General features: G+C 40.2%; 1 protein-coding gene across 3 annotated transcripts in view; it reads left to right on the plus strand.

Annotated features, from left to right (window-relative positions):
* Window positions 1–12,702, plus strand: part of LOC133128013 (nuclear factor 1 C-type-like) — an 84,371-nt gene that overhangs the window by 10,623 nt on the left and 61,046 nt on the right. Inside the window, exon 2 of one of the 3 annotated variants that reach the window (XM_061241211.1) lies at window positions 2,940–2,999. The exons of the other annotated variants lie outside the window; for them this stretch is intronic. Within the exon in view, the coding sequence (XP_061097195.1) occupies window positions 2,940–2,999 (60 nt within the window). The remainder of the gene's footprint in view (window positions 1–2,939; window positions 3,000–12,702) is intronic. 3 annotated transcript variants of the gene reach the window in all.

Raw genomic sequence — 12,702 nt, forward strand, 5'->3', positions numbered from 1 at the left:
TTACTGTTCATTCCTCCTTTTTACTCAGGTGCCTCAGTGAAGATTTTCAGTCCTTAGATCCTGGTTTTGAGTTTAGAAAGAATTGCAAAGTGCCTCAACTCTTTACCACAGTGAATTAAACCATTATATATCTTTTTGATGTCCCTTTGTGTCCGGGCAAGCGGGACCGGCAAATAACCTTTCGTTAGATCCAAAGGCATGACTCACTTGATCACCTTGTCCACATGGGCAATGGGGTAGATGTCAAACTCTGAGACTTGAAGTCATTCCTGAGCTGCATGGAGCATGGAACTATGTTATCTGCTCCATCTCCTGCACGGGATATATGCTGCACCTCAGGAGCCACCACACTTACCACAACTCCAGGAGGGGTGCGGATGCAATGCTGTTGCATGGAGGTCCATGGCTTGTCTCTTCATCTGGTGATGAACAGTGCAACCTTGGAGTCGAGAGTGCTCAAGGGCACAACAGCTGCACTGATCCTATTGTGGCCACACTGGGGCTTGAACCACAAACCTTCCAGGTCCCAGTCAAGCTCCTTAGCCAATTGGCTATAGGCTGCCCAGGCTATGTCTGCGGCAGTTTCTGTTGTCCAGGATGGTTCATGTGATAGTTCACTGGCTAAGTAATTTTAGTGAGTGAGCCTGGGTGGCATCTTATAGGTGCACTGCTGTACTTCTTCCACTCCCTCAATACCACACCACCATCTCCATTGTGGACACTGCTATTCCTCTAATAAGGTTCAGCAGGCTGTGGGGTGGGGAGCTATACATGGATTCAAATGCAGTGAAACATGTGGAACCCTGGACCCTGAAAAAAAAAAAAAAAAAGGCCCTCGTTCTTATCTTTGTTGTACAGGTAGCAGTTGAAATTGTACTTCCCTCTAGGGTCTTTCAGCGAACTTATCCCTGGTTATGGGTATGCACTTTGTTGTACGTCGCTCTGGATAAGAGCGTCTGCCAAATGCCAATAATGTAATGTAATGCATATACTAGACCATGAAGAAGATGTCGTGGAGGAGGTGATGCCAGTCCCAGCCGTCTGCAGCGATTACCTTCCACTTGAGTGTCTGGTGAAATAACTTCAACCAAGTCATCTGCATGTGGGTAGTAGAATGAAGTGTGAAACTCTCTAATCTGTAGCAGGTGGCATATGTCGGTCCAGACCATTTAAATAAAATCGGTGCCTTCTTCTGGCATCTTTGTGAGGTGCTCATGTGCAGGGGATGGGAGAGATGTCTTGGAAGTCCTGTCAAGGGTGGCCTGTAGCGTAGTGGTTAAGACTGGGGCCCACAAGGTTGGCGGTTCGATCTGCAGTGTAGCCAGAATTAGGTCTGCACAGCTGTTGGGCCCTTGAGCAAGGCCCTTAATCCTGCATTGCTCCAGGGGAGGATTGTCTCCTGCTTAGTCTAATCAACTGTACGTCACTCTGGATAAGAGCGTCTGCCAAATGCCAGTAATGTACTGTAAAAATCTGGCTATGGAAAGCACCAGTCAGGCAACTGACCTGACACAATGTTGGCTCCACTACAGCTCACAGAAGCTCCTCCTTTGGGCTCCTTCTTTTCTCCTGAAACACAAAAGCTAAAGGTAAAAAAAAAGTGGTTAGTCCAGGCTCCTTATCCAAATACTGGTCTATGCTAGTGCCTGCCCACATTTTCCACCAGTGCGATGCAGCCATCGATGTTATACCAAAGAGGTGGCAATAGAAAATACAAAATAAGATTGGCTACTCTGGTGTATTCCTTAATAGATAAAAATTAAAGAATCATTTGTCCACTGTCATTTGTCATTTGCTCAGTGGGGCAGGTGTTTGGCTGTGACTGGAAACAAGTGGGAAAAGGACGTTCAGGGGCTATTGTTCCTGGGCATCATCTCTGAAAAGGGAGATACAGCAGTTAGTGTATGTGAAGTGTGGAGTCGAAAGTAAGTCTCAATTGCTTGCGAGGTCTCCTGGGTGACTGGCGATGTCCTGATTGCCTGCAGCTTGCGGTGGATTTCAGTAACATCTGGCTCCCAATGAACGGTCATGCCAATCAGTGTGGGGCTGTCTGGATTGAGATGCTCTAGGCCATGGCTGCTGTCCGTGGTGCTGATGTATTGTGGTAGTATATGTGGTAGAGGTGACAGGAGAGGGAGGAAAAATCTGGGGTTGGGCAGGCGCTCCCTATGTCACACAATACAATAAGTCATAAATATATATTTGTCCATAAATGTCTTTGATAATGTTCCTGTTCGCATATTGGGGCCTTGTACTGGGCCCCATTAATTATTATTATTATTAGTATTATTATTATTAACAACAACAAACATAAGAGTAAATAACAGTACAGGATTGTATGTTGTGTGTATTTACCTAATGTATATCTGGTGTGTAGGCCTCTGCAGGCTTGGCATCAATTAATGCCACACAAGTTAATGCCAGCACTTGCAATATGGTGTTTGAAGTGCAGCCATGATCCTCAGAGACCCCCTGCTGGGCTGTTTCTCATCCTATTCCTGCCCAATGGCTCTTGGGGTGTGTGTGCAGGGAATGGGGGAAGGAAGGGGGGTCAGGCATGCTCCACTTTCCACTCAAAGTTCTGAATGTCAAAACTGTTCGCTGTCCTGGATTGCTAGTGTGGACCAATGTGTCTAATAATATCAGTTCCCAAACGCTAATCAGAATATTCATTAGCATGTTTATTAGGAGTCTGTGTATGATATGCTTTAAAATTCAGTTTAGTGGTAATTTGGTGTCAGTTGGAGGTAGTGTAGTAAAAACTGGGCCGAGTGGCCTAACTGGGGCAGTTGCTTTGATGTGTCCCTCAGTGGGACAGAACGGGTGACTGATGTGTGGGAGTGATGGTCTGGCTAAGGGACGATCACAGATATATAAATCCCAGACTTTTGGCACAGTGAGTCTTCACAGACCCTGATGTTGTGGACCCACCTCCACAGATGTTCGGGGAAGGCTGGCTGTGTTACATACCGCACCAGGGCTCTCTGGGAGGAACCATGGTGAGATATTCCAAATATTTACATTCAGGGTGTGGCTAACATCCACCCACAGTTCAGATTATTTAACATTTTTAGCATTTTTACAATTATTTATTGGAATCAATTCTGTGGCAGTAGTCATATAGTTTATGTTTTCTTTTTAGTTTATGTTACAGTTTAACATTTGTATTTAATATTTATATTTCATTTGGAGATTCAGAAAGACATCTGTAAATTTTTTCATCAATGTAAGTCATTAAAAATAAACCCCTCTATAATAGAACCCTAGATGTGTTGAGCATTGATGGCTACAAAGCCTGACATGCCTTGTAATGGTTGTGCCTGAGCTCAGTGCTGGATAGAGATGTTTCATGACAGCATTAAGCTGCAGGATCACACAGTAACTGATGCTGGAACTGAGGAACTTCTCCTATCACAAGCGGAAGAGTGGTATGCTCCTTTTTAAGAGTGAGAAACGTTTTTCAATGTTCTTACTTCATTCAGTTAGGAGTTTCTGTTGTTCAGAATACTTGCAAAGCAAAATTACTGAACGATAGAAAATTGTGTGTACAATATGCTTATTGTTGTGGCTTTGGGAGTGATGGGCATGTGTTTTTAGTTTTAGGGTTGTATCACCCACAGAGAAGCCTGCACTCCTGGCACCTCATACATATCTTGGAGAGTTTTCATAAATTGTCTTACTGGAAGGAATTCAGGACTATACTGCTGTCGTGGCAAAGTCCAATGCTTATCTTTTTTTATATCTTGGTTTACTGCAGCTGCCTGTGGTTGCATTCTAAAATATGCCCTATCAGCATATTTCTTAATGCTGGTATAATTATGTATATCATGAAGAAAACATTTTCTCAAGAAAAACTTATACTTCCTAAAACTCTGTATTAGTCAAGCTGTGAAATTAATACACATTTGTTTCCTCTACAATAGGAGACTGAAAACAGTTGTAAGTGAATGAAAATCTTGGTGAATATATTATATTTTTTAGTCTTCATTAATTTTCTCATTCCATTGAGCATTCAGTTATTCAGTTGTTCCGTTTGTCTCTTTGAGTATAAATGTGGTATGTGATGTCTGTGTCACTTATTCTGTATGGCTCACATTTTTGCTTTTAATGCCGTGCATGAACCACAGCAGGTGCGTGGGAAATCAGTTGTTTGTTTGTGGCAATGGGGACAAATGATCTCATTCAGGAGAAAGTGAAAAATGTTGGTCTTTCCACATTGACTAATCAAACAGAAATGCCTGTGGAAGAGACATATTTCATTCATCATGGACCAGAAATGTATACCTATGATTGGCAAATAGAGGCATGCGTATGTGATGTGCTAATTGCTATGGATAAGCATCGCTTCTTAGTATGGACATCATGTAAAAATATAAAAAAATGTAATTATAATTGAACCAAAACTATATTAAAACCTGACCGTTGGGCCTCCTGAAACCCACTGCAGATCTCAGAGGTCTTATTGCTCTGTAAAATAAATTTTGTTTTTAATTGGCTTTATCTCACAACAACTGGTTCATAGATGCAATAGGCACTCTTGAGTCACCCATCTCTAACTTTTCTGTATGCGACCATCCTCTCTCTTTGCTTCCAAGGCATCTACAGCATGATACTTCATATTTATTATCCTTTCTCACGAACATCCCCTAACTCTCTGCTGTCTCCGTCCTGTTCCTTCTTTGCAACTAAGGTGCATAGGACAGAGGTCAGTTCCACAGTAGAAATAAGATATACAGTTTTGCTAGATTAAGTATTTTGTACTGTGTGCTGCCTTCAATAGGACACTGGTGTATCATATGTCCCAATCAAGATGAGCTTGTATTGTGGTAATTCACAGTGACCTTTTTGAAGCATGGCCACCCAGGAGTTATTGGGGAAATATTTGATTGCCCAAAAGCTAAAAAATCTTCCTTGGTACTACTGTGACCTGTCTGACAAATTTGGTGTATTTATCATAAAATGCAAAACGACAGTAAAAATGTACCCTTTCTGCAAAGGTACTGTGGTAGCTAACATAAACAGATCAAACCAGATAAAAGGAAGAAGACCCATGAGCATTCATAGACACCACAGTACATACAGTACCTGATTGAAATGTTTTTAATTATTAGTTGGCTATTAATAAAAATAGCTGGTTAGACTAATATCTGATGCTGACATAATATAGTAAATACTTTCACATTTTTTATAAAAAATTTGTTTTAATGTATTTTTCTATGAATTATTAGAATTTTATTGCATGGAAAAACTATTTTTTAAAGGTTTTTCCACTATTGCAGAAGATGTTAGCCAATGTCATTTGTGCTCTGAAATAAGCAATGACCATTATCTCTTTTGTAGTAAAAAGCCATGGCTTTCATACCAAGTTGATTCCCCACTGTAATGTGAATGGGCACTTGTTTTTGTGAATCACTGGCTCTTGAGAGCGGGCATGACTGTCTCAGTGATGCAAGCCAGAATGGGTGTCAGGTATCTAGAAAATCAGCAAGTTAAAAATGTTGAAAATGCTTTACTGAATTATCAGTGGACTTTGCTTTCATTTTCTGTATGTGTTTTGAAATTTGCCGTCTGCTTCCATGAATGTTTGTGCTTTCGTTTTTGAAGCATGATCGTCCTTTTCGGCCACCATAAATTTACCATAAAGAAGTATATAATTAAAGGCATAACTTGAGCTTTCAAACGTAAAATTTGTCAAGCTACTGTTGTATGTCACCATTATGGCTCTGAACAGCTGTTGAGAACAAGGTATTTTTCCAGGCCATATAAAAAGGCTGAATCATTGGTAGTTGGAGTTATAGCTATAACTATAGTTATAGAAGTTCAGCGAAATTGCTGCTCTGTACAGTGGAAGGCTCATTAAGATCCATCTTTATGGTTTGATGTATGTCTTTTATTGAATTGAGTCCTCTTGCATCCGTAATTTAATGCTCTGCATCGGCCTCCCCACACCATCTTAGTAATTCAGAACAGAGGTCTGCCTATTTCGCCTTATTGCTTTAGCGCAAAGCCTTAATTTACATGTGCTGCAGGAATTTGTGTTTTAATAATGAGATGTTCCAGAGTGCACGCAGTACATATTCCCTACCATGCATTCAAAGAAAAGTGTGAATGGGCTTCAAGGATATGAAAAGCCTCAGATGTCCGAAAGAGTATATTACAGGCTCAGACAGAGACCTCGGTGGATCAGGAAGTGGGCCTGTCTGTGAGGCAGACGCGTCACCGCTGAGGCAAGGTTCTGACCTCATTTGACCACCGAAGGCTAAGCTACTGCACTCTGTTCTGCTGTTTCTAGAGTCTGCATGTCCAGGGAAGCTGTGCTGTGTCTTTTGTTAATTTCTTTGTCAGTTGGGTTTCTCCAAAGTGTTTATTGCCCCCCCCCCCCCCCCCATGAACCAGTGCTTCTGTTTCTGTACAGTGGCTGTCTCACCTCTCTGAGCGAATATTACAGAATGTGTTTGAGGTAATATGTCAGAATATGGAGCAGGACCACGGCTGGAGGTTAGCAATAGAATCATGTCATTGTTGTAGCAAGAATTTAATTTCTAGATTCTCAATATTAATTATGCAATTTAAACTGATATTTTTTGGGATTCAAATACTTTTGTGTCCTCGACTGATCTTGCCTGGTGCAGTTGAGCCAACCAAGAGGACCAGACGATGGGGTTTGTACTTTTTGTGAGTATTTCATCAGTTCCAGTACACCAGACAAGTGCAGTAAAGCATAGAAAAGTATTTGAATCCGGAACGATTACGTATTTGATCCAGGTCTGGTACAGTCTATTCAGAAGTAGGCCATCATTTACTACAGCGATAATAATTAATAGAAAGTGTCATCTGAGGATATAAATGCACAGAGCAAAACCTGTTCAAGCATTTATGAGGAGGTACCATCCTAGCGCAGTCACCTCGGCCTCGTAAGCTATAAATAAAAACCTGATGATGGTTTCTCTTCTTTAAAAAAACATTCCAAAGGGTGTGTTTGAGGACTACACGGGCTCTGAGCCGTCCAGCGTTATGTCACAAAAGGGATTAAAAAGCTTAGTGCACCACACATATTATGTCATTGAAATAAATTCTGCTGGAAGAGATTACAATTCCTGTTTGGACAGTACTGGTGCTTACATTGTTGTTTGTCATGTTTGCCTGTATACATGACATGAGAGTCAGCGATTGACACTACCTGTATGCTCTGGAGAAATTTTTGTTATGACGCTGTTTCTGTCTGAGACAGTCATAAATCAATTACACTTGAATGCCACTCAGGAGACTGAGTGTTTGCTTCACTACTGCAGAATAATTCAGAGAGAAAGCCTCAAAATCTTTCACACTGCTGTGTTCATTCTCTGGAGCTATAACTGTTGTATAATGGTAGTTTTAGAGATACCCTTATGATTCAGCGTAAATTCCACTACCTCTCGCAAGAGACTGAATGAACAGTTCTCTTTCCTCAATTTTTAACTGAGTGGGCGCTTCAGGAAGTAATATATCACATACACAATATTAACATCCTTTAACAATGTTAACATTGTTCTCTGTTTTTGTTCATTATGTTTCATCCTATGAAGATCACACAAATTCTGGGGTAAACACAAGGTTATTGTAAAAACCGCTACATTATTGTAATAACACTGACTTCTAGTACTGTAGGCTTTATTCCTATTTATAAACCTGATCTTGAAAACCCCCCAAAACTGTACATTTTGGAAATAAAAGGAAACAAATTCAATATAAAGAAATTGTAAAAAATAAATTATCAATTGTAGAAATGTGCTAGATTGTATAGGCACATGATAAAAATAATTCCTGTTGAACAACATCCAGCTACTTTACTGTAAGCTTTTCAATGTAATTACCTTCCTCCTATTAATTTTGCCTCTGGAGTGCTAGGTGGGTAGACCAAATGGTATGTTACATTTTTATCCTCTGGCCTCAGGTATATCAGGTACTCATGGTATATAAAAGGCTATGGCATTTCTATTTATCGCTTTTGCAAGCTTTGGTTGAGCATCCAGTTATGGGGGACACTACTTTACTGTGTTCGTATGTAGTACAATATGTTGGCTTGCTTTCTCAGTCGTTACTTAAATATTGCATTTGCAATGTATCATTACACAAGTGAGCTGGTAGCAGAAACATTCTGTATTTGTGTCTAATTGGTGGTACATCCAATCATTCCAGTCCCACTGAAATGGATAAAATTAAGTTTCTCTCCTCTGTGTGCTTCATAAAACAAAATGCTCAAGGTCAGGTTTCTGGCCGTTTCGAGAACATAGGAAAGTTACCTTTGTCTTGCAAAATTTGTGGTGAGTTTGTGACACAGAGCAAAGTGAGAGGTACATGTACATAATCGGAATGTGACCATAACAATAATAAAGATCTTCAATCAGAATATAGTGTAGAGGTAAGCCTGATCAATAACTAGAATGTGAAATGCTGATGCTTTTGCTCCATATCTTATATGCAGCTGCCATCTGGGGCTTTTTCCCTGGTGTGCTGTATAGCTGTAAGAGAATGGACAACATCATTTAATTTACAAGCTGGAAGCTCTAAGTGTGCTTTGTCACTAGATAAATTTCTATCTTTCAGTGTCCCTCCCTCTAATGTTTCTCAATCCCCAATAGACTTGATGGTGCAGTACAATGCAGTCACATTGCTGCAGGCCTTACTTTAAAAGGTACCTTGCAGAAACTTTTCAAACAAAAACAATTACAGTGCTACCTGCAGTGGCACCAATAAAATCAGGTCACTTTTAAACTTGACCTTAACTAAAATATAGAATTATCATATGGCCGAGGTAACTATTTGGTGTGTTATTAGAAATGTGCCAATCACTGTATTTCTGTGGAAAGTGGAAAAACCTCTGGTGCCCTCGAAAGAATGCTGCTGCCTTTTTTCATAGAGCAAAGACAAAGCGCGGATCTGCTGACCGCTGATAGCTACTGCAGGAAACTGCCCGGTTTTTACATTCAGTTTTGACTTTGAATTATCAAAAACATGCCTAGAATCATCTCTTTTGTCTCATAAATGATTCATGCTGTACGAGCGGATTTTGTTTAATTTGGGCTTTTCACACCACTCCCCCCCCCTGTGGATGAGTGAGCAGAAGACCTAGTTAATTTTCCCCTGGATTTTCCAGGATTAGAACGCTATTATCTGGGAGAGCCAGACCCAAGTCAGTTTCAGCATTGATCCCGTAATTTGATTAAACGAGCACGGGGATGGGCTGGAGACGGGCAGGAGTGTGTCCCTCGACTGGTCCAAGGGAGCCGTCATGTGGCATTCGAGGCCAGCACAGGGGCAGTGTGGGTAATTAAGGGCTGATCTAGAACTGGCGATGGTGCCAGTATGGGGAGTGTGGAGTCCGCATGAGGTCAGTGTTAACCCCATATGGGATCATCAGAGCTCCTTCTGACACGTTATCAGCCCTTAATTAAAGGTGATGTCAAAGGACCTGCTCTATATCTTAAGCATAAGCTATCTTCTGGAAACTATTGCATTTTCAGTGTTTTGGCCTACTAGCTTGAGGACTTTTCCAGACTATGGGCTGGCTCCACCCATCGAGAGAGGCTAGGAAAAGACGAAAGAAAAGATGGGGATATCGAGAAAATGTGAATTAGGCAAATGGAATCTCCTTGCTCCTTCAAACGTCTGTTCGAAGCCATGTCAGTTATGGACGTGGCAGATGGGGAGAGGAGGACCCACAATCATTTGTAAAAAATAGTTCCGAAAAGGATGCACTCGTGTTTCCTCACGTGAAAGGAAAGTTCTGGAGTTCTTAACTTCCACTTGTAGAAGTTAAACATTTAACGGGTCGGAATGTCCTTAAAGATGGTGGGCCTCAATCGATTCCAGGTTAGGAGCAATAAAAATACGAAAGAGGAGAAAAATAAACGATTGGAACGAGCCCACTCTTTATAACAGTGTCACCATGGATTCAGGATACTGTAGAAGCTCTGGAGATTGTTTGTTCAGACTACCTTCTGTTGAAGTTTGAATAGTATATTTTTTAAGTGTTAGCTTATGGTGGTTTAGCTGTCATCTCTCTGAAGGCTGTTGTTACTGCTTTATACATTAATTTATATCCTGCATACTCTTTGCTGATATCCTAAGGGACAGTATGCAGTGGTGACCTGGTTGTATATGAACTAAGGTTCATTAAACCTTAGTTCATCTACAAACAGATGACAGTAATTTTGCAAATATGTTTTAAATGGAAATTTGCTGTTTGATAGTAATTGTGAAAACAGTCCTCTGTACTTCACCACTTTCAGCGGAATTACCCCCACATCCTCTTTCGCATGTTGTCCTTTGTCCATATTGTAGTATGCATGTAATGCAAGAGTAAATAAATATGTTGTTGTAGATATTAGAATTATACATATCTGTATCTAACTACATTTACAACTTAACAGTACTACATGCTACCATTGTTTGTGATCTTTCCCTGCAACAAGGCAAAAAACACACATTGCAGTTTTGGAAGATTACACAATGTGAAAAAGAACATAATGGGTTCTGTAAAAGCTGAACAACATATTGATGGTTTCATTGCTATGTAAAACACTTAGTGCACCCTGCACTGCTCCCATTCAATTCCTCATTTCTTTGCTGGCTTGAAGTGAGGTGATAACATCCTTAAATTTGTCTTTTTTTCCACATAGCTTAGATTGATGTTAGAATAATAGAATTTAAGTATACCACTTAAATGCCAGATTCCCAGTGCTTGACTGAGACAACAGAGAATACAGAAATTACAGTACGCTCTGTAATTACATTACATTCATTACTGGTATTTGGCAGACTCGCTTACAGTATCCAGAGTAACATATAGCAGTAACCCATTAGGTGGAAGGTAAATGCCCAGAGACCACAAATGCGGAAGTCTAGGATTGTAGGGTAATCTAGGATACTGTAATGTGTTAATCATAATGTAAACAGAAGAACACAAGTCAATTATTTGAACAAGTACTTACTGTATAGCACATAATTGAATGGCACTACGCTGTATATGGGATGGACAAAACAGGGAAATGTCATTTGTTGATAAGAAAGCAAGAAAAATATGTTGCACCTCAAGCAAAGGTGCCCTCTCGAATTCGCTGCTTGTGTCAGCAGCAAGTATGCATGAGTCTGAACAATGTCACACACAGTAAAACACAAACAGTAACATGCAATATACACAGTGGGGTGAAACCTGATCTCTAAATGGTACAGAGTTAAACATGAGACCAGGTGGCTACACAACTCTCTAAATGTTTCAAACTACCTATTTCCACTGTCAGAAACATCTTATTAGAAGATGGAAGTTAGATGGTACAGTTGAAATTAAGGCAAGGTCTGGAAGACCAAGAAAGATTTCAGATAGAATGGCCTGAGACCTGGTGCGAAATTCTCAGAAGAACCCACACATCACTGCAAAAGAGCTACGAAAAAGAGTGGCAAACACAGGACTAGCTGTTCACAGGATGACATTACAACATACTTTAAACAGCAAAGACCTACATGGCAGAGTGGCCAGAATGAACAACCTGAACACAGAATTAAGTGTCTGAAACTTTTAGGCCACCACCAAAGAAGGTATGTTTAGAGAAGGGTGAAACCTTTGTAGAGAAGAACACCTTGCCAAATGTGAAGACTGGAGGTGGATCCATTATGCTTTGGGGTTGTGTGGCAGCTGGGGGCACAGAAAATAGTGTGCAAGTGGAAGGAAGAATGGATTCCACCAAATATTAAGACATTCTAGAGGCTAATATTCAAAGGTCAGTCCAGACATTGAAGTTGAAGAGAGGTTGGGTATTCCAGCAAGACAATGTTGCAAAGCATATTTCAAAAGCAACCATGAATTGCCTCCAGGAAAGACGGATGAAGGTTATGGAATGGCCACCACAGTTGCCAGACTTGAATATTGTTGAAAATCTGGAGATATCAAACATCCCGTACATGCAAGGAGCTGAAGAATATTCCTGAGCTAGAGATGTTCTGCTAGGAAGAATGGGAAAAAATTCCAAAAGCGAGAATTGAAGGTCTCAGGAAGCGTTTACAAGCTGTTAGTTTGTAAACGCTGATAGTTGCCAGAGGAGGAGATACAATGTACTAACTGGGGGGTTCCAAAATTTTTGCACAGGGCCTTTTTCCTTTTTTATTATTTTGAAGCAAAAAAAAGTAATCTTGCTTTAAAATTAGAAGAAATATGTCATGTTTAACGTTGTACCATTTAGACATCATGTTCACTTCTGTTCACTTAAATCTTAATTGTAAAAGGCGTTTTGACCAGGGCCAAATGTTTGCACACTATTATATGAGCTAATAGCTGGGCAGCTATGTCTGCTTTCAAATTAATTTCATGACAGGCCCATTAGCATAATTTGTGCCTCTTCCTTAGTGGAAATAAACATTGCACACATAAAAAGTCTGTCAGCTTCACTAAGACAGTAGTAGACCTAAGTATTTTTAGTGCTCAAAAGAACAGGGAAATGCAAATGGACAAAATGTATATGCAAATTATAATCAATACCAAACAATTGATATGCAAATTATAATTTTTCATCTTTTTTATCTTTTGTTTTGCTGTAGCTGCATGATACCAATTTCACAATTGAAAAGCAATTTAAAAACACCTGTTCTGGTGGGTAATGGTTTTATGCAGCAGTCTAATGGCAACATAGCTATTCGTTAAAAAACGGTATTTTGGATGCAAAAAGA

The sequence above is a fragment of the Conger conger genome, chromosome 5 (assembly GCF_963514075.1).
Source record: "Conger conger chromosome 5, fConCon1.1, whole genome shotgun sequence".
Classification (NCBI taxonomy): domain Eukaryota; kingdom Metazoa; phylum Chordata; class Actinopteri; order Anguilliformes; family Congridae; genus Conger; species Conger conger.